The 21,559-nt window shown below is 66.7% G+C and overlaps 1 protein-coding gene across 1 annotated transcript; it reads left to right on the top strand.

The window, feature by feature from the left end:
• Positions 1-2,984: 2,984 nt before the first annotated feature.
• ERCC2 (ERCC excision repair 2, TFIIH core complex helicase subunit) lies at positions 2,985-21,311 on the top strand. The gene is made up of 20 exons (XM_069882221.1): positions 2,985-3,039; positions 4,062-4,161; positions 4,262-4,339; positions 4,444-4,506; positions 5,007-5,120; positions 5,200-5,316; positions 6,367-6,483; positions 6,573-6,696; positions 7,821-7,917; positions 8,837-8,970; positions 10,706-10,874; positions 12,640-12,758; positions 13,649-13,718; positions 14,814-14,883; positions 16,003-16,104; positions 16,330-16,393; positions 17,978-18,020; positions 19,546-19,638; positions 19,936-20,008; positions 21,235-21,311. Exons 1-20 carry the CDS (start codon positions 3,035-3,037, stop codon positions 21,301-21,303), a joined length of 1,821 nt encoding a protein of 606 aa, XP_069738322.1. The 5' UTR covers positions 2,985-3,034; the 3' UTR covers positions 21,304-21,311.
• The last annotated feature ends 248 nt before the right edge of the window (positions 21,312-21,559 follow it).

Here is a 21,559-nt window from a genome sequence, read left to right on the forward strand (position 1 = left end):
CAGTTTCCCCAGCATCCCCAGTCCCGTCTCCCCAATATCTCCCAGTTCCTGTGCCCCCAGTATCCCCTCCCAGTGCTCCCAGTATCCCCAGTAACCCCCACTCACCGTCCGCAGGAACTGGACATCGTCCTCGCCGTCGCCCTCGGCCATGACTGGGAGCGCTGGGACCCCTTACTGGGGGGTACTGGGACCCTTTACTGGGGGGCACTGGGACCCCTTACTGGGGGGCACTGGGCACCAGTGGGTACCGGTTACTGGGGGGCACTGGGACCCCTTACTGGAGGGGCACTGGCTACTGGGGGGCACTGGGACCCCTTACTGGGGGTAACTGGGACCCCTTACTGGGGGTAACTGGGGGGTCCAGCTCCCAGGGGGGTCCCAGTACTGGTCGGGGGTTCCCAGTTCCAACTGGGAGGGGATCCCAGTCCCCAGTGGAGGGGTCCCAGAGGTCCCAGTACGAACTGGGGGGGGGTCCCAGTCCTAACTGGGGGGGGTCCCAGTCCTAACTGGGAGAGGGCTTGTTGGTCCCAGTCCTAACTGGGGTGTCCCAGTCCCCAATGGGGGGAGTCTCAGTCCTAACTGGGGGAGTCGTGGGGGTCCCAGTCCCCAACTGGGGAGGTCCCAGTATGGGGGGGGGTGTTCCCAGTCCCCAGAGGGGGGGTCCCAGTCCCAACTGGGAGAGTCGTGGGGGTCCCAGTCCCCAACTGGGGGGGTCCCAGTATGGGGGGGGGGTGTTCCCAGTCCCCAATGGGGGGAGTCTCAGTCCTAACTGGGGGAGTCGTGGGGGTCCCAGTCCCCAACTGGGAGGGTCCCAGTATGGGGGGGGGGGGTTCCCAGTCCCCAGAGGGGGGGTCCCAGTCCTAACTGGGGGGGTCGTGGGGGTCCCAGTCCCCAATGGGGGGGGGCCATGGGGGTCCCAGTTCTAACTGGGGGGGGGGGGGGGTCCCGTTACCGGTATTGGGGGTCCCGGGGGGGTCCCCGTTGTCGCCGCCGCCTCTGCTCGTGTCCTGCTGCCCCCCCCCCAGCACCTCCCGGAGCCTCAGACCCCGCCCCCCCCCACTTAAAAAGGGGGGGGAGGGGGGAGGAGCATCGACTCCACCCCCCCCAACCCCCCCCCCCCATAATTTGGGGTCCCCCATGGGGGGGGCAGTGAGGCACCAAATGGGGATTTGGGACCCCCCCAAATCAAAAAGGGGGGAGAGGACCCTCTTGGGACACCCCCAAATCAAAGTTGGGGGTGGGGGGACCATCTTGGGACCCCCCCCAAATCAAAGAGGAGGGGGAGGATCCTCTTGGGACACCCCCCAAATCAAAGAGGGGGGGAAGGACCCTCTTGGGACCCCCCCAAAACAAAGAGGAGGGGAGGATCCTCTTGGGGACCCCCCCCCAAATCAATGGGGGGGAGGGGAGGACCCTCTTGGGACCCCCCCCAAATCAAAGAGGGGGGGAAGGACCCTCTTGGGACCCCCCCAAAACAAAGAGGAGGGGAGGATCCTCTTGGGGACCCCCCCCAAATCAAAGGGGGGGAGGGAAGGACCCTCTTGGGACCCCCCCCCAAATCAAAGAGGGGGAGAAGGACCCTCTTGGGACCCCCCCCCAAATCAAAGTTGGGGGTGGGGGGACCCCCTTGGGACCCCCCCAAATCAAAGGGGGGGCACCCACAAAGGTGCACGTGGGTCTTTTTGGGGGGGGTGGCAATTGGGGGGGGCTCCTAGCTCCCCCCTGACCTTAATTAACTCAGGAGCGCTAATTAGGGCGAGGGGAGGAGATCAGGGAATTGGGGGGGGGGGGGTAGGTCTTTAAACCAATCTGGGAGCCCCAAAATCCACGCTGGTACCCCCCCAAACTCCCCCCTGGGGACCCCAAAACCCCTTCTAGGACCCCCAAGATCCCCCTAACCCCCCCGGGACCCCCCTTAGAGCCCTCTAGGACCCTTCTAGGACCCCCAAGAACCCTCTAACCCCCCCGGGACCCCCCTTAGAGCCCTCTAGGACCCCCAAGAACCCTCTAACCCCCCTGGGACCCCCCTTAGAGCCCTCTGGGACCCTTCTAGGAACCCCAAGAACCCTCTAGACCCCCTGGACCCCCCTTAGAGCCCTCTAGGACCCTTCTAGGACCACCAAGAACCCTCTAACCCCCCCAGGACCCCCCTTAGAGCCCTCTAGGACCCTTCTAGGACCCCCAAGAACTCTCTAACCCCCCCGGGACCCCCCTTAGAGCCCTCTAGGACCCTTCTAGGAGCCCCAAGATCCCTCTAACCCCCCTGGGACCCCCCTTAGAGCCCTCTAGGACCTTTCTAGGACCCCCAAGAACCCTCTAGACCCCCCTAGAACCCCCTTAGAGCCCTCTAGGACCCTTCTAGGACCACCAAGAACCCTCTAACCCCCCTGGGACCCCCCTTAGAGCCCTCTAGGACCCTTCTAGGACCCCCAAGAACCCTCTAGACCCCCCCGGGACCCCCCTTAGAGCCCTCTAGGACCCTTCTAGGACCCCCAAGAACCCTCTAGCCCCCCCGGGACCCCCCTTAGAGCCCTCTAGGACCCTTCTAGGACCCCCAAGAACCCTCTAGACCCCCCCGGGACCCCCCTTAGAGCCCTCTAGGACCCTTCTAGGACCCCCAAGAACCCTCTAGCCCCCCCGGGACCCCCCTTAGAGCCCTCTAGGACCCTTCTAGGACCCCCAAGAACCCTCTAGACCCCCCCCCGAAACCACTTTAGGGCCTTCTAGGACCCCCAAGGAGCCCTCTAGAGCCCCCTGGGACGAGGGGGCGTGGCCATATAAGGAATGGGCGTGGTCATATAAGGAGGGGACGTGGCCATATAAGGAGGGGGCGTGGCCGTATAAGGAGGGGCGTGGCCAATGCGCAGCGCGTGCTCTCCGGGAAGGGGGCGTGGCCTTATACGAGGGGCGTGGCCTGGGCTGAGGGGGCGTGGCCTCTCCGCCCGCAGCCAATGAGGCGCCGGAGCGGACCGCGTTGGGGACTGGACGGCGGGGGGAGGGGCCTCGCGGCGAGGAGCGGCGGCAGCGGCGGAGGATGAAGTGGGGGAGGGGGGGGGAGGATTCTGGGGGGGCTGGGGGACCCCTGAGGGGGGGGGAGAAGGATTCTGGGGGGCTGGGGGATATCTGAGTGGGGGAGAGAAGGATTCGGGGGGTCTGAGGGATCCCTGGGGAGGGGGGAGAAGGATTCGAGGGGACCCCTGGGGGGGGGAGAAGGATTCTGGGGGGCTGGGGGGAAGGATTCTGGGGGACCACTGGGGGGGGTTTGAAGGATTCTGGGGGTGGAGGGAAGGATTCTGGGGGGCTGAGGGACCCCTGGGTGGGGGGAGGGATGCTGGGTGATCCCTGAGGTGGGGGAGAAGGATTCTGGGGGGGGCTCAGGGAGCCCGGGGAGGGGGTGTGGAAGGATTCTGGGGGGCTGGGGGATTCCTGGGGGGGGGGGAGAAGGATTCTGGGGGGCTGGGGGTGGGGGGAAAGATTCTGGGGGACCCCTGGGGGGGAAAGAAGGATTCTGGGGGGCTGGGGGATCCCTGAGTGGGGGGGAGAAGGATTCTGGGGGGCTGGGGGATCCCTGGGGGGGGGGAGAAGGATTCTGGGGGGCTGGGGGATCTAAGGGGGGGGGAAGGATTCTGGGGGGCTGGGGGATCTAAGGGGGGGGGAAGGATTCTGGGGGGCTGGGGGATCTAAGGCGGGGGGGGCTGAAGGATTCTGGGGGGCTGGGGGTGGAGGGATCCCTGAGTGGGGAGGAGAAGGATTCTGGGGGGCTGGGGGTGGGGGGAAGGATACTGGGGGGCTGGGGGATCCCTGGGGAGAGGGGGGGAAGGGTTCTGGGGGGGTGGGGGATCCCTGAGGGGGGAGGAGAAGGATTCTGGGGGGCTGGGGGATCCCTGGGGAGGGGGGAGAACGATTCTGGGGGATCCCTGGGTGGGGAGGGGGAGGATTCTGGGGGATCTCTGGGGGTGGGGGAAAGGATTCTGGGGGGCTGGGGGAGCCCGGGGAGGAGGTGTGGAAGGATTCTGGGGGATCCCACCACGCGATCCCCGCCGGGCTCCTCCTCCCCGCAGGCTCAACGTCGATGGGCTCCTCGTCTACTTCCCCTACGACTACATCTACCCCGAGCAGTTCTCCTACATGCTGGAGCTCAAGCGCACGCTGGACGCCAAGGTGGGGCCGGAGGGATCCGCAGGGATCCGGGGGGGGGGCTGGGATCCCGGGATCCACCCCCCCAGGGCCCCCCGTGGGCTGATGGCGCCGCTCCCGACAGGGCCACGGGGTCCTGGAGATGCCGTCCGGGACCGGGAAGACGGTGTCGCTGCTCTCGCTCATCGTCGCCTACCAGCGCGTGAGTCCCGGATCCCGGCCCCGAGGATCCCACCCCAGCAGATCCCGGCCCCGAGGATCCCAGCCCTGAGGATCCCGGTGGATCCCAGGGTCGTTTCTCCACAGGCTCGGCCGCTGGACGTCACCAAATTGATCTACTGCTCCCGGACGGTGCCGGAGATCGAGAAGGTGAGCGGAGAGCGATGCAATCGGATGCTCCGGGAGGGAGATCCCCATGGAATCGACCCCAGGGGAGGGAGATCCCCATGGAATCAACCCCAGGGGGCGTCCCGGGAGGGAGATCCCGATGGAATCGACCCCAGGGGAGGGAGATCCCCATGGAATCGACCCCAGGGGAGGGAGATCCCGATACAATCGACCCCAGGGGACACCCTGGGAGGGAGATCCCAGTGGAATCAGATGCTCTGGGAGGGAGATCCTGATGGAATCGACCCCAGGGGACACCCTGGGAGGGAGATCCTGGTGGAATCAGATGCTCTGGGAGGGAGATCCCGATACAATCGACCCCAGGGGACACCCTGGGAGGGAGATCCCAGTGGAATCAGATGCTCTGGGAGGGAGATCCTGATGGAATCAACCCCAGGGGGCGTCCCGGGAGGGAGATCCCGATGGAATCGACCCTAGGGGAGGGAGATCCCGATGGGCTCGAGGTTTTTCCGCCTCGGCAGGTGGTCGAGGAGCTGCGGAAGCTGCTGGATTTCTACGAGCAGGAGCTGGGGGAGAAGGTTCCGTTCCTGGGGCTGGCGCTGAGCTCCAGGAGGAACCTCTGCGTGCACCCCGAGGTGGGTTTTTCGGGGAGGGGGGGGGGGATCCCTGGGATCGGGGGGGGCGGATCCCGGGGTGACGTGGGGCTCGGCGCAGGTGTCGGCGCTTCGCTTCGGGAAGGAGGTGGACGGGCGATGCCTCAGCCTGACGGCCTCGTACGTGCGGGCCCAGCACCAGCGCGACCCCAGCGTCCCCACCTGCCGCTTCTACCAGGTCAGCGACCCCCTCGAGCCCCCCTCGAGCCCCACGGGCACCCCCTCCTTCCCCCTAGGACACCCCCTTATTCCCAGGGGTCCCCCTCATCCCCTTATTCCCAGGGATCCTCCTGGTCCCCCCCTCTGGGGTCCCCACCACATCCCACCGGGCACCCAGGGGTCCCCCCAATCCCCTTATTCCCAGGGGTCCCCCCCTCTGGGGTCCCCACCAGACCCCACCAGGCACCCAGGGGCCCCACCAATCCCCTTATTCCCAGGGGGATCCCCCCGATCCCCTCATTCCTGGGATCCCACTGATCCCTGCGGGCTCTGGGGTCCCCACCAGTCCCCACCAGGCACCCAGGGGTCCCCCCAATCCCCTTATTCCCAGGGGGATCCCCTGATCCCCGCTCTGGGATTCCCACCAGACCCCACCGGGCACCCAGGCGTCCCCCCAATCCCCTCATTCCCAGGGGGATCCCCTGATCCCCGCTCTGGGATTCCCACCAGACCCCACCGGGCACCCAGGCGTCCCCCGATCCCCTCATTCCCAGGATCCCACTGATCCCCGCGGGCTCTGGGGTCCCCACCAGACCCCACCAGGCACCCAGGGGTCCCCCGATCCCCTTATTCCCAGGGGGATCCCCCCGATCCCCTCATTCCTGGGATCCCACTGATCCCTGCGGGCTCTGGGGTCCCCACCAGACCCCACCAGGCACCCAGGGGTCCCCCCTATCCCCTTATTCCCAGGGGGATCCCCTGATCCATGCTCTGGGGTCCCCACCAGACCCCACCGGGCACCCAGGGGTCCCCCGATCCCCTTATTCCCAGGGGGATCCCCCCGATCCCCTCATTCCTGGGATCCCACTGATCCCTGCGGGCTCTGGGGGTCCCCACCAGACCCCACCAGGCACCCAGGGGTCCCCCCTATCCCCTTATTCCCAGGGGGATCCCCTGATCCCTGCTCTGGGGTCCCCACCAGACCCCACCGGGCACCCAGGGGTCCCCCCCGATCCCCGTCTCCCCTCGCTTCCTGATCCCGGGGATCCGTCGGGCTCTCCCCTCGCAGGATTTCGACACCCACGGGCGCGAGGAGCCGCTCCCCTACGGCGTCTACAACCTCGACGACCTCAAAGCCTTCGGGCGCCGCAAGGGCTGGTGCCCCTACTTCCTCGCTCGCTACTCGGTACCGGGAGAGGGATCCGGGATGGGATCTGGGATCCGCTGGTGCCCTCCCGGGGGCCGATTCCGAGGGGCTGGGGGCTGTCCCTGCAGATCCTGCACGCCAACGTGGTGGTTTACAGCTACCACTACCTGCTGGACCCCAAAATCGCCGACCTCGTCTCCAAGGAGCTCGCCCGCAAAGCCGTCGTCGTCTTCGACGAGGCCCACAACATCGGTCAGAGGCTCCCCCGGGGCTCCCGGAGACCGGGATCTCGTTAGCCTCTCATCCCACCATCCCGAGACCCCGTTACCCTGTGACCCCCTGATCCCATTATCCCTTGATTCCGTTATCCCATTATCCTGTCATCCCATAATCCGGAGACCCCATTACCCCATAATCCCAATACCTCATGATCCCGACACCCCATTACCCCATGATTCCATGATCCAGACATCCCGTGATCCCATGATCCTGAGACCCCCGTTACCTCAGGATCCCAACACCCCATTACCCCATGATCCCATGATCCCGACACCCCATTATCCCATGATTCCATGATCCTGAGACCCCCGTTACCCCAGGATCCCAACACCCCATTACCCCATGATCCCGACACCCCATTATCCCATGATCCTGAGACCCCTGTTACCCCAGGATCCCAACACCCCATGATCCCAGGATCCTGATACCCTGTTATCCCATGATCCCATGATCCAGACATCCCGTGATCCCATGATCCCAACACCCCATTATCCCATGATCTCAGGATCCCAACACCCCATGATCCCAGGATCCTGACACCGCATTATCCCATGATTCCATGATCCTGAGACCCCCATTACCCCAGGATCCCAGGATGCCAACACCCCATGATCCCAGGATCCTGATACCCTGTTATCCCATGATTCCATGATCCCAACACCCCATTATCCCATGATTCCATGATCCTGAGACCCCCGTTACCCCAGGATCCCAATACCCTGTGATCCCATGATCCCAACACCCCATTATCCCATGATCCCATGATCCCAACACCTCATTATCCCATGATCCCAGGATCCCAACACCCCATGATCACAGGATCCTGTTATCCTGTGATCCCATGATCCCGACACCCCATTATCCCATGATTCCATGATCCTGAGACCCCCGTTACCCCAGGATCCCGATACCCCATGATCCCAGGATCCTGATACCCCATTATCCCATGATTCCATGATGCTGAGACCCCCGTTACCCCATGATCCCAGGATCCCGATACCCTGTTATCCCATGATCCCATGATCCCGAGCCCCGTTATTCCGCGATCCCATCGTTCCCGCCATCCCGACCCCCCGTTATCCCTCGGTCCCTCTCAGACACCGTCTGCATCGACTCCATGGGCGTCACCATCACGCGCCGGACGCTCGATCGCTGCCAGAACAACCTGGCCACGCTCCAGAGCACCATCCAGAGGTGGGAGCAACTGGGAGCAACTGGGAACGGGGCTCCGGGAGCCCTGGGGGCACTGGGAGCACTGGGAGGCCTGGGAATGGAGCCCTGGTGGCACTGGGAGGCCTGGTGGCACTGGGAGCACTGGGAACGGAGCCCTGGGGGCACTGGGAGGCCTGGGAATGGAGCCCTGGGGACACTGGTGGCACTGGGAGCACTGGGAACGGGGCACTGGGAGCACTGGGAGCCCTGGGAATGGAGCCCTGGGGGCACTGGGAGCCCTTGGGGCACTGGGGGCACTGGGAGCCCTGGGAACAGAGCCCTGGTGGCACTGGGAGGCCTGGGAAAGGAGCCCTGGTGGCACTGGGAGGCCTGGTGGCACTGGGAGGCCTGGTGGCACTGGGAGCACTGGGAATGGAGCCCTGGGGGCACTGGGAGGCCTGGTGGCACATGGAGCACTGGGGGCACTGGGAGCCCTGGGAACGGAGCCCTGGGGACACTGATGGCACTGGGAGCCCTGGGAAAGGAGCCCTGGTGGCACTGGGAGGCCTGGGGGCACTGGGAGGCCTGGGGGCACTGGGAGCTCTGGGAACGGGGCCCTGGTGGCACTGGGAGCTCTGGGAACGGGGCCCTGGTGGCACTGGGAGGCCTGGGAATGGAGCTCTGGGGGCACTGGGAGGCCTGGTGGCACATGGAGCACTGGGGGCACTGGGAGCACTGGGAATGGAGCCCTGGGGACACTGGTGGCACTGGGAGCACTGGGAACGGGGCACTGGGAGCACTGGGAGCCCTGGGAATGGAGCCCTGATGGCACTGGGAATGGAGCCTTGGGGGCACTGGGAGGCCTGGTGGCACAGGGAGCCCTGGGGGCACTGGGAGCACTGGGAGCCCTGGGAACGTGGCACTGGGAGCCCTGGGAGCACTGGGAGCCGTGTCCCCGCAGGCTGAAGGAGACGGACGCCCAGCGGCTGCGGGACGAGTACCAGCAGCTGCTCCAGGGGCTGCGCCAGGCGGGGGCCGCGAGGGACACCGACCTCTACCTCGCCAACCCCGTCCTGCCCGACGCCGTCCTGCAAGGTAGGGGGGTCACTGAGCCCTTTTGGGGGGCCACCAGCCCTTTCTGGGGGGCCACCAGCCTTCTGGGGGAGCCCTGAGCCCTTTTTGGGGGACCATCAGCCCGTTTTGGGGGGCCACAAGCCCTCTGGGGCAGCCCTGAGCCCTTTCTGGGGGGCCACCAGCCCTCTAGGGGAGCCCTGAGCCCTTTTTAGGGGGGCATCAGCCCTTTTTGGGGGGTCCTGAGCCCTTTTGGAGTGCCCACAAGCCCTCTTGGGGAGCCCTGAGCCCATTCTGGGGGGCCACCAGCCCTTTTTGGGGGGGCATCAGCCCTTTTTGGGGGGGCCCTAAGCCCTTTGAGGGGGTCCTGAGATGAGCATGGGGGGGCCCTGAGCCTTTTGAGGTGTGTGGCGGGGGGTGGGCTGAGCCCTTCTGGGTCTTTGTGGGGTCCCTGCTTGGGGTGGTTTTGGGGTCCCTGAGGGGTTTTGGGGTCCCTGGGTGGGTTTTAGGGTCCCTGTGCCCCCCTGTTTCCCCGGGGAGGGGTATTTTGGGGCCCCCCGACTCTTTTTTCCCCCCTAGAGGCCGTTCCCTGGGTGGGTTTTGGGGTCCCTGGGTGGGTTTTGGGGTCCCTGTGCCCACCCCCTTTCCCCGGGGAGGGGCATTTTGGGGCCCCCCCGACTCTTTTTTCCCCCCTAGAGGCCGTTCCCTGGGTGGCTTTTAGGGTCTGTGGGTGGGTTTTGGGGTCCCTGTGCCCCCCACTTTCCCCAGGGAGGGGTATTTTGGGGCCCCCCCGACTCTTTTTTCCCCTCTAGAGGCTGTTCCCTGAGGGCTTTTAGGGTCTGTGGGTGGGTTTTGGGGTCCCTGTGTCCCCCCCTTTCCCCGGGGAGGGGTATTTTGGGGCCCCCCAACTTTTTTTTCCCCCCCAGAGGCTGTTCCCTGGGTGGGTTTTAGGATTCCTGGGTGGGTTTTGGGGTCCCTGGGTGGGTTTTGGGGTCCCTGTGCCCACCCCCTTTCCCCGGGGAGGGGCATTTTGGGGCCCCCCCGACTCTTTTTTCCCCCCTAGAGGCCGTTCCCTGGGTGGCTTTTAGGGTCTGTGGGTGGGTTTTGGGGTCCCTGTGCCCCCCACTTTCCCCAGGGAGGGGTATTTTGGGGCCCCCCCGACTCTTTTTTCCCCTCTAGAGGCTGTTCCCTGAGGGCTTTTAGGGTCCCTGGGTGGGTTTTGGGGTCCCTGTGTCCCCCCCTTTCCCCGGGGAGGGGTATTTTGGGGCCCCCCAACTTTTTTTTCCCCCCCAGAGGCTGTTCCCTGGGTGGGTTTTAGGATTCCTGGGTGGGTTTTGGGGTCCCTGGGTGGGATTTGGGGTCCCTATACCCCCCCCTTTCCCCGGGGAGGGGCATTTTGGGGCCCCCCCGACTCTTTTTTCCCCCCTAGAGGCCATTCCCTGAGGGCTTTTAGGGTCCTTGGGTGGGTTTTGGGGTCCCTGGGTGGGTTTTAAGATCCCTGGGTGGGTTTTGGGGTCCCTGGGTGGGTTTTGGGGTCCCTATACCCCCCTCTTTCCCCAGGGAGGGGTATTTTGGGGCCCCCCAACTTTTTTTTCCCCCCCAGAGGCTGTTCCCTGGGTGGGTTTTGGGGTCCCTGGGTGGGTTTTAGGGTCCCTGGGTGGGTTTTGGGGTCCCTGGGTGGGTGTTGGGGTCCCTATACCCCCCCCTTTCCCCGGGGAGGGGTATTTTGGGGCCCCCCCCCACTCTTTTTCCCCCGCAGAGGCCGTTCCGGGGAGCATCCGCACGGCCGAGCACTTTGTGGGGTTCCTGCGGCGGCTGCTCTCGTACCTGCGGGCTCGGGTGCGGGGGCCGCGCGTGGTCCAGGAGAGCCCCCCCGCCTTCCTCAAGGACCTGCACGAGCGCGTCTGCATCGACCGCAAGCCCCTACGGTCAGGGGGGACCCCCAACTTTGGGCCCTGGACCCCCTTTTGGATCCTGGGTCCCCCCCCACCCCCTTTGGCCTCTGTTCCCCTGGGATCCTGGGGGAGGGAGGTGGTTCTAGAGGGTTCTTGGGGGTCCTAGAAGGGTCCTAGAGGGCTTAAAGGGATCCCAGGCGGCTCTACTGGGTTTCTGGGGGTCCTAGAAGGGTCCCAGGGGGTTCTAGAGTGTTCTTGGGGGTCCTAGAAGGGTCCTAGAAGGCTTAAAGGGGTCCCAGGGGACTCTAGTGGGTTCCTGGGGGTCCTAGAAGGCTCTAAAAAGGTCCCAGGGGGGTCTAGAGGGTTCTTGGGGGTCCTAGAAGGGTTCTAGAAGGCTTAAAGGGGTCCCAGGGGGCTCTAGAGGGTTTCTGGGGGTTCTAGGAGGGCCCTAGAAGGGTTTCAGGGGGCTCTAGGGGGTTTCTGGGGGTCCTAGAAGGGTCCTAGAAGACCCTAAATGGGTCCCAGGGGGGTCTAGTGGGTTCCTGGGGGTCCTAGAAGGGTCCCAGGGGGTTCTAGAGGGTTCTTGGGGGCCCTGTAAGGCCTTAAAGGGGTTCCTGGGGGTCCTAGAAGGGTCCCAGGGGGGTCTAGAGGGTTCTTGAGGGTCCTAGAAGGGTTCTAGAAGGCTTAAAGGGGTCCCAGGGGGGTCTAGAGGGTTCCTGGGGGTCCTTGAAGGGTCCTAGAGGGCTTAAAGGGGTCCCAGGGGGCTCTAGAGGGTTCCTGGGGGTTCTAAGAGGGTCCTAGAAGGGTTTCAGGGGGCTCTAGGGGGTTCCTGGGGGTCCTAGAAGGGTCCCAGGGGGTTCTAGAGTGTTCTTGGGGGCCTTGAAAGGCCTTAAAGGGGTCCCAGGGGGGTCTAGAGGGTTCTTGGGGGTCCTAGAAGGGTCCTAGAAGACCCTAAATGGGTCCCAGGGGGGTCTAGAGGGATCTTGGGGGTCCTAGAAGGGTCCTAGAAGACCCTAAATGGGTCCCGGGGGGTCTAGAGGGTTCTTGGGGGTCCTAGAAGGGTTCTAGAAGGCTTAAAGGGGTCCCAGGGGGATCTAGAGTGTTTCTGGGGGTTCTAGAAGGGTCCTAGAAGGCCCTAGAAGGGTTTCAGGGGGCTCTAGTGGGTTCCTGGGGGTCCTAGGAGGGTCCTAGAAGGGTCCCAGGGGGTTCTAGAGTGTTCTTGGGGGCCCTGTAAGGCCTTAAAGTGGTCCCAGGGGGGTCTAGAGGGTTCTTGGGGGTCCTAGAAGGGTCCTAGAAGACCCTAAATGGGTCCCAGGGGGGTTAGAGGGTTCTTGAGGATTCTAGAAGGGTTCTAGAAGGCCCAAAATGGGGTTCAGGGGGCTCTAGAATGTTTTTGGGGGACCTAGAACGCCCTAAATGGGTCCCGGGGTTGTCTAGGGGGTTCTTGGGGGTTCTAGAAGGGTCCTAGAAGACCCTAAATGGGTCCCAGGGGGCTCTAGAGGGTTCCTCTTGGTCCTAGAAGGGTCCTAGAAGGCTTAAAGGGGTCCCAGGGGGCTCTAGAGGGTTCCTGGGGGTTCTAGGAAGGTCCTAGAAGGGTTTCAGGGGGCTCTAGGGGGTTTCTGGGGGTCCGAGAAGGTTCCCAGGGGGTTCTAGAGGGTTCTTGGGGGCCCTGTAAGGCCTTAAAGGGGTCCCAGGGGGCTCTAGAGGGTTCTTGGGGGTCCTAGACAGGTCCTAGAAGGTCCTTAAGGAGTCCCAGGCCCCCCCCCCCCCCACCTCTGACCCCCCCTTTCCCCCCCAGGTTCTGTGCCGAGCGCCTCCAGTCCCTTCTCCGAACTCTGGAGGTCGCGGCCATCGCCGATTTCTCGCCCCTCGTCCTCGTGGCCTCGTTCGCCACCCTCGTCAGCTCCTACAGCCGAGGTGGGGGGCACGAGCCCCTTAGCGGGGGGGGGGCTTATCAGTGAGGGGGGGGCCACGAGCCCCTTATCAGTGAGGGGGGGGGCCTTATCAGTGAGGGGGGGGCCACGAGCCCCTTAGCAGCGGGGTGGGGGGCTTATCAGTGAGGGGGGGGGCCACGAGCCCCTTAGCAGCGGGGTGGGGGGCTTATCAGTGAGGGGGGGGGCCACGAGCCCCTTAGCAGCGGGGTGGGGGGCTTATCAGTGAGGGGGGGGGCCATGAGCCCCTTAGCAGCGGGGGGGGGGGCTTATCAGTGAGGGGGGGGGCCACGAGCCCCTTAGCAGCGGGGTGGGGGGCTTATCAGTGAGGGGGGGGCCATGAGCCCCTTAGCAGCGGGGGGGGGGGCTTATCAGTGAGGGGGGGGGCCACGAGCCCCTTATCAGTGAGGGGGGGGGGCCTTATCAGTGAGGGGGGGGCCATGAGCCCCTTAGCAGCGGGGGGGGGGGGGCCTTATCAGTGAGGGGGGGGCCACGAGCCCCTTAGCAGCGGGGTGGGGGGCTTATCAGTGAGGGGGGGGGGCCACGAGCCCCTTATCAGTGAGGGGGGGGGCCTTATCAGTGAGGGGGGGGCCACGAGCCCCTTAGCAGCGGGGTGGGGGGCTTATCAGTGAGGGGGGGGGCCACGAGCCCCTTATCAGTGAGGGGGGGGCCACGAGCCCCTTATCAGTGAGGGGGGGGGGCCTTATCAGTGAGGGGGGGGCCACGAGCCCCTTATCAGTGAGGGGGGGGCAGGATCCCCTTATCAGTGGGGGGGGGGGGGGGCCTTATCAGTGAGGGGGGGGCAGGAGCCCCTTATCAGTGAGGGGGGGGGGGCCCAGGATCCCCTTATCTCGTCCCTGTCCCCCCCCCCCTCAGGTTTCACCATCATCATCGAACCCTTTGACGAGCGAAACCCCAACGTCTCCAACCCCGTCCTGCACTTCAGGTGGGGGGACAGGGGGGGACACGGGGGGGACCAGAGGGACAGGGGGACATGGGGGGGACAGGGGGGGGACCTGAGGGGCAGGGGGGGGACAGGGGGGGACATGGGGGGGACCTGAGGGGCAGGGGGACACGGGGGGGACCAGAGGGACAGGGGGGGGACATGGGGACATGGGGACATGAGTGGGACACAGGGGGGACATGGGGACACGGGGGGGACCTGAGGGACAGGGGAACATGGTGGGGACATGGGGGGGACATGGGGACATGGGGGGGGACCTGAGGGACAGGGGAACATGGGGGGGACATGGGGGGGACATGGGGACATGGGGGGGGACGTGAGGGACAGGGGGACATGGAGGGGACCTGAGGGACAGGGGGACACAGGGGGGACATGGGGGGGACCTGAGGGGCAGGGGGACATGGGGACGGGGGGGGACCTGAGGGACAGGGGGACATGGGGGGGACACAGGGGGGGACATAGGGACACGGGGGGACCTGAGGGACATGGGGACATGGGGGGGACATGGGGGGGACCTGAGGGACATGGGGGGGACAGGGGGGGGACCTGAGGGACATGGGACACAGGGGGGACATGGGGGGGAACCTGGGGGATGTGGGGACACGGGGGGGACCGGGGGGGGGACATGGGGGACATGGGGGGGACCTGGGGGACAGGGGGACATGGGGGGGACATGGGGACACACGGGGGGGGACATGGGGACCCGGGGGGACCTGAGGGACATGGGGACATGGGGGACACGGGGGGGACATGGGGGGGGACCTGAGGGACAGAAGGGGGACACAGGGGGGGACCTGAGGGACAGGGGGACACGGGGGGGACATGAGGGACATGGGGGGGACCTGAGGGACATGGGGGGGACCTGGGGGACATGGGGACATTGGGGGGACGTGGGGGACATGAGGGGGACATGAGGGGGACATGGGGGGGACTGGGGGGGGACATGGTGGGGCTATCGGAGGGGACATAGAAGGGATGGGGACATGGGAGGGGACATTGAGGACATGGGGGGGCCCAGGGCCGCGGGCCAAGGGGGGAGGGGACACGCTGGGGACGCCGCTGTCCCCCTGTCCCCAGCTGCATGGACGCCTCCATCGCCATCAAACCCGTCTTCGAGCGCTTCCAGTCGGTCATCATCACCTCGGGGGTGCGGCACCGTGGCCCCCCTGGCCCCAGTGTCCCTTCTCTGTCCCCCCATGTCCCCTTTGTGTCCCCAATGTCCCCCATGTCCCTTCTCTGACCACCAATGTCCCCCCAATGTCCCCCTATGTCCCCATTGTCCCCCATGTCCCTTCTGTGTCCCCCCATGTCCCTTCTCTGTCCCCTCGTGTCCCCTCAATGTCCCCCAATGTCCCCCATGTCCCTTCTCTGTCCCCCCATGTCCCCAATGTCCCTCAATGTCCCCCATGTCTGTTCTCTGTCCCCTCATGTCCCCAATGTCCCCTCAATGTCCCCTCGTGTCCCCTCCATGCGCCCCAGTGTCCCCCATGTCCCTCATGTCCCTTCTCTGTCCCCCAGTGTCCCCCAGTGTCCCCTCAATGCCCCCCAGTGTCCCCCCATGTCCCCCAATGTCCCTCAATGACCCCCCAATGTCCCCCAATGTCCCCCAGTGTCCCCCCATGTCCCTTCTCTGTCCCCCCAGTGTCCCCAGTGTCCCTCAATGTCCCCCCAAGTCCCCCAATGTCCCTCAATGACCCCCCAATGTCCCCCAGTGTCCCCCCATGTCCCTTCTCTGTCCCCCCACTGTCCCCAGTGTCCCTCAATGTCCCCCCATGTCCCCTCAATGCCCCCCAGTGTCCCCCCATGTCCCTCAATGTCCCCCCAGTGTCCCCCAATGTCCCCCCAATGCCCCCCAGTGTCCCCCCATGTCCCTCAATGTCCCCCCAGTGTCCCCCAATGTCCCCCCAATGCCCCCCAGTGTCCCCCCATGTCCCCCCATGTCCCTCAATGTCCCCCCAGTGTCCCCCAATGCCCCCCAATGCCTCCCAGTGTCCCCCCATGTCCCCCAATGTCCCTCAATGTCCCCCTAGTGTCCCCCAATGTCCCCCATGTCCCTTCTCTGTCCCCCCAGTGTCCTCAATGTCCCCCCAATGCCCCCCAGTGTCCCCCCATGTCCCCCCATGTCCCTCAATGTCCCCCTAGTGTCCCCCAATGTCCCCCCAATGCCCCCCAGTGTCCCCCAATGTCCCTCAATGTCCCCCCACGTCCCTTCTCTGTCCCCCCCTGTCCCCACCGTCCCCTCTAACGTCCCCCCCTGTCCCCGCAGACCCTGTCCCCTCTCGACATGTACCCCAAAATCCTGGATTTCCGCCCCGTTACCATGGCGACCTTCACCATGACCCTGGCCCGGACCTGCCTGTGTCCCATGGTGAGGGGACAGCGATGGGGACCCCCCTGTCCCCAAGGGGGAGGGGACACCGGGACCCCCTCCCTCCCCTGGGGACACGGGGGTCTCCGTGTCCCCCACCTCGGTTCCACCGAGGTGGGGGACACGGAGACCCCCGTGTCCCCGAGGAGGGGTTGGGGGGGACCCCAATGTCCCCTAGAGGGGACAAGGGGGGGGTCCCCGTGTCACCGTGTCCCCTCCCCGCAGATCGTGGGTCGCGGCAACGACCAGGTGGCCATCACCTCCAAGTTCGAGTCGCGCGAGGACATCGGTGAGTGGGGACGAGGGGCGTCCCCATGATGTCCCCGTGGGGTCCCCATAGTGTCCCCATGTCCCTCTTGTCCTCGTGGGGTCCCCAGCGTCCTTGTGGCCCCATGTCCCTCTTGTCCGCCATGTCCCCGTGGGGTCCTTGTTGTCCTCATGGTGTCCCCATGGTGTCCTCCTTGTCCCCGTGGCGTCCCCCTTGTCCCCGTGGTGTCCCCATGGTGTCCCCGTTGTCCCCGTGGTGTCCCCGTGGTGTCCCCATGGTGTCCCCCTTGTCCCCGTGGTGTCCCCATGGTGTCCTCCTTGTCCCCGTGGTGTCCCCATGGTGTCCTCCTTGTCCCCGTGGCGTCCCCCTTGTCCCCGTGGTGTCCCCATGGTGTCCCCGTTGTCCCCGTGGTGTCCCCGTGGTGTCCCCATGGTGTCCCCCTTGTCCCCGTGGTGTCCCCCTTGTCCCCGTGGTGTCCCCATGGTGTCCTCCTTGTCCCCGTGGTGTCCCCATGGTGTCCCCCTTGTCCCTGTGGTGTCCCCGTGGTGTCCCCATGGTGTCCCCATGGTGTCCCCCTTGTCCCCGTGGTGTCCCCCTTGTCCCCATGGTGTCCCCATGGTGTCCCCGTGGTGTCCCCCTTGTCCCCATGGTGTCCCCATGGTGTCCCTGTGGTGTCCCCACTGTCCCATGTCCCCATGTCGTCCCCATGGTGTCCCCATGTCCCTGTGGTGTCCCCATGTCCCCGCTGTCCCCCCCCATCCCCATTGTCGGGGTGTGACGTTGGGGTGTCCCCATGGGACGTTGGGATGTCCCCGGGTGTGATTTTGAGGTGTCAGGCTGTGATTTCGGGGTGTCAGGCTGTGATTTCAGGGTGCGGGGCTGTGATTTTGGGGTGTCAGGTGTGACTCTAGGGTGTCGGGCTGTGATTCTGGGGTGTTGGGCTGTGATTTCGGGGTGTTGGGTGTGATTTTGGGGTGTCAGGCTGTGATTTCAGGGTGTCAGGTGTGACGCTGGGGTGTCAGGTTGTGATTTCGGGGTGTCAGGCTGTGATTTCGGGGTGTCAGGCTGTGATTTCAGGGTGTCAGGTGTGATTTTGGGGTGTCAGGCTGTGATTTTGGGGTGTCAGGGTGTGATGTTGGGGTGTCAGGTCTGACTCTGGGTTGTCAGGCTGTGATTTTGGGGTGCGGGGCTGTGATTTCAGGGTGTGGGGCTGTGATGTCGGGGTGCCGGGCTGTGATTTTGGGGTGCGGGGCTGTGATTTCGGGGTGCGGGGCCGTGATGTCGGGGTGCGGGGGTGTCGGGGGTGCCGGGCTGTGATTTCGGGGTGCGGGGCCGTGGTGTTGGGTTGCGGGGCTGTGATTCCGGGGTGCGGGGCCATGATGCCGGGGTGCGGGGGTGTCGGGGTGCGGGGCCGTGATTTCGGGGTGCCGGGCTGTGATTTCGGGGTGCGGGGCCGTGATGTCGGGGTGTCGGGCTGTGATTTCGGGGTGCGGGGCCGTGATGTCGGGGTGTCGGGGTGCCCCCAGCGGTGCTGCGGAACTGCGGGGCGCTGCTGCTGGCGCTGGCGGCCGTGGTGCCCGACGGCCTCGTCGCCTTCTTCACCAGCTACGGGCACCTCGAGGCCACCGTGGCCGCCTGGTACGAGCAGGTGAGACCCCGCGGGGACCCCCCAGCCCCACGGGGACCCCCCTGCCCCACGGGGACACCCCCCTGCCCCACGGGGACCCCCCCTGACCCCCAACCCCTGCCCCATAGCGACACCCCCTGCCCCACGGGGACCACCCCTGCCCCACGGGGACCCCCCAGCCCCGCGGGGACCCCCCCTGACCCCCAACCCCTGCCCCATAGCGACCCCCCCTGCCCCACAGCGACCCCCCTGCCCCACGGGGACCCCCCTACTGCCCCACGGGGACCCCCCCCTGCCCCACGGGGACCCCCCCTGCCCCACAGCGACCCCCCCTGCCCCCCAACCCCTGCCCCATGGAGACCCCCTTGCCCCACAACGACCCCTGCAGCCCCACAGCAACCCCCCAGCCCCCTCCCCACACGCTCCTGCCCCCCCCCAGCCCCCCCCACACCCTCCTGCCCCCCAGCTCCTGCCCCCCCCAGCCCCCTCCCCATACCCCTCCTGCCCCCCCAGCCCCCTCCCCACACCCTCCTGCCCCCCCCAGCCCCTTCCCCACACCCTCCTGCCCCCCCAGCCCCCTCCCCACACCCTCCTGCCCCCCCCAGCCCCCTCCCCACACGCTCCTGCCCCCCAGCCCCCTCCCCACACCCTCCTGCCCCCCCAGCCCCCTCCCCACACCCTCCTGCCCCCCCCAGCCCCCTCCCCACACCCTCCTGCCCCCCCCAGCCCCCTCCCCACACCCTCCTGCCCCCCCCCAGCCCCCTCCCCACACGCTCCTGCCCCCCCAGCCCCCTCCCCACACCCTCCTGCCCCCCCCAGCCCCCTCCCCACACCCTCCTGCCCCCTCCCCACACCCTCCTGCCCCCCCCAGCCCCCTCCCCACACCCTCCTGCCCCCTCCCCACACCCTCCTGCCCCCCCCAGCCCCCTCCCCACACCCTCCTACCCCCCCAGCCCCCTCCCCACACCCTCCTGCCCCCCCCAGCCCCCTCCCCACACCCTCCTACCCCCCCAGCCCCCTCCCCACACCCTCCTGCCCCCTCCCCACACCTCCTGCCCCCCCCAGCCCCCTCCCCACACCCTCCTACCCCCCCAGCCCCCTCCCCACACCCTCCTGCCCCCCCCAGCCCCCTCCCCACACCCTCCTACCCCCCCCAGCCCCCTCCCCACACCCTCCTGCCCCCCCCAGCCCCCTCCCCACACCCTCCTACCCCCCAGCCCCCTCCCCACACCCTCCTGCCCCCCCCAGCCCCCTCCCCACACCCTCCTACCCCCCAGCCCCCTCCCCACACCCTCCTGCCCCCCCAGCCCCCTCCCCACACCCTCCTGCCCCCCCCAGCCCCCTCCCCACACCCTCCTACCCCCCCAGCCCCCTCCCCACACCCTCCTACCCCCCAGCCCCCTCCCCACACCCTCCTGCCCCCCCCAGCCCCCTCCCCACACCCTCCTACCCCCCAGCCCCCTCCCCACACCCTCCTGCCCCCCCAGCCCCCTCCCCACGTGCTCCTGCCCCCCCAGCCCCCTCCCCACACCATCCTGCCCCCCAGGGGATCCTGGAGAACATCCAGCGCAACAAACTCATCTTCATCGAGACCCAGGACAGCGCCGAGACCAGCGTCGCCCTCGAGAAGTACCAGGAGGTGGGGGGGGAACTGGGAGCACTGGGAGGGGGGGACTGGGAGCACTGGGACGGGGGGGGACTGGGAGAACTGGGACGGGGGGGGACTGGGAGCACTGGGATGGGGGGGACTGGGAGCACTGGGACGGGGGGGACTGGGAGCACTGGGAGGGGGGGACTGGGAGAACTGGGACGGGGGGGGACTGGGAGCACTGGGAGGGGGGGACTGGGAGCACTGGGAGGGGGGGGACTGGGAGAACTGGGACGGGGGGACTGGGAGCACTGGGAGGGGGGTCCCTGATCCGTCTGCCCCCCCCAGGCCTGCGAGAACGGCCGCGGCGCCATCCTGCTCTCCGTCGCCCGCGGGAAAGTGTCCGAGGGCATCGACTTCGGTGAGGGACACGGGGACATCGGGGGGGACAGGGGACACAGGGACCTTGGGGGGACAGGGGGACATCTGGGGTACAGGGGACACAGGGACATTGGGGGGACAGGGGGACATCTGGGGTACAAGGGACACAGGGACCTTGGGGGGACAGGGGGACATCTGGGGTACTGGGGACAACGGGGACATTTGGGGGGACAGGGGGACATCGGGGGGACAGGGGGACATCTGGGGTGACAGGGGACACAGGGACATTGGGGGGACAGGGGGACATCTGGGGTACAAGGGACACAGGGACCTTGGGGGGACAGGGGGACATCTGGGGTACTGGGGACACGGGGACATTTGGGGGGACAGGGGGACATCGGGGGACAGGGGGACATCTGGGGTACAGGGGACACAGGGACATCGGGGGGACGGGGGACATCTGGGGTACAAGGGACACAGGGACATTGCAGGGACAGGGGGACATCTGGGGTACAGGGGACACAGGGACACGGGGACATTTGGGGGGACATTGGGGGGACAGGGGGACATCAGGGGGACAGGGGGGCAGGGGGACATTTGGGGTACAGGGGACACAGGGACACGGGGACATCGGGGGGGACGGGGACATCTGGGGGATGGGGGGACATTTGGGGTACAGGGGACACAGGGACATCGGGGGGACGGGGGACATCTGGGGTACAGGGGACACAGGGACATTGGGGGGACAGGGGGACATCTGGGGTACAGGGGACACAGGGACACGGGGACATTTGGGGGGACATTGGGGGGACAGGGGGACATCAGGGGGACAGGGGGGCAGGGGGACATTTGGGGTACAGGGGACACAGGGACATCGGGGGGACGGGGGACATCTGGGGTGACAGGGGACACAGGGACACAGGGACATCGGGGGGGACAGGGGGACATCTGGGGTGACAGGGGGACATTTGGGGGAACATCTGGGGGGATGGGGGGACATCTGGGGGGACGGGGGGACATTTGAGGGGACAGGGGGACATTTGGGGGGACAGGGGGACATTTGGGGGGCATCAGGGGGGACGGGGGACATCTGGGGGGACAGGGGGACATTTGAGGGAACATCTGGGGGGACAGGGGGACATTTGGGGGACAAGGGGACATTTGGGGGAACATGTTGGGGGACGGGGGGACATTTGGGGGGCCAGGGGGACATGAATGGGTGTGGCTGATGCTGGGTCCCTGCCCCCCTGTCCCCCTGTCCCCCAGTTCACCACTACGGCCGAGCCGTCGTCATGTTCGGGGTCCCCTACGTCTACACCCAGAGCCGCATCCTGAAGGTGAGGGGCAGCCGGGGGGCGGGGGGGGGGATCCCCTGGATCCAGGGGGCACCAGGGGGATCTGGGGGGTGCCCAGAGGAATCCATGGGGTGCCCAGGGGGATCCGTGGGGTGCTAGGGGGGATCCGTGGGGTGCTAGGGGGGATCTGTGGGGTGCTAGGGGGGATCTGTGGGGTGCCAGGGGATCCGTGGGGTTCCCAGGGGGATCCCTGGGGTGCCCAGGGGGATCTGTGGGCCACCAGGGGGATCCATAGG

This window comes from Phaenicophaeus curvirostris, unplaced genomic scaffold (assembly GCF_032191515.1).
Source record: "Phaenicophaeus curvirostris isolate KB17595 unplaced genomic scaffold, BPBGC_Pcur_1.0 scaffold_93, whole genome shotgun sequence".
In the NCBI taxonomy this organism is placed as follows: domain Eukaryota; kingdom Metazoa; phylum Chordata; class Aves; order Cuculiformes; family Cuculidae; genus Phaenicophaeus; species Phaenicophaeus curvirostris.

Excerpts from the sequence above, each read along its gene's own strand:
- ERCC2 (XM_069882221.1), top strand. Across the intron at positions 18,021-19,545 it reads TGGCCGCCTGGTACGAGCAG|GGGATCCTGGAGAACATCCA; the intron begins GTGAGACCCCGC and ends CCTGCCCCCCAG. Across the intron at positions 20,009-21,234 it reads GTCCGAGGGCATCGACTTCG|TTCACCACTACGGCCGAGCC; the intron begins GTGAGGGACACG and ends CCTGTCCCCCAG.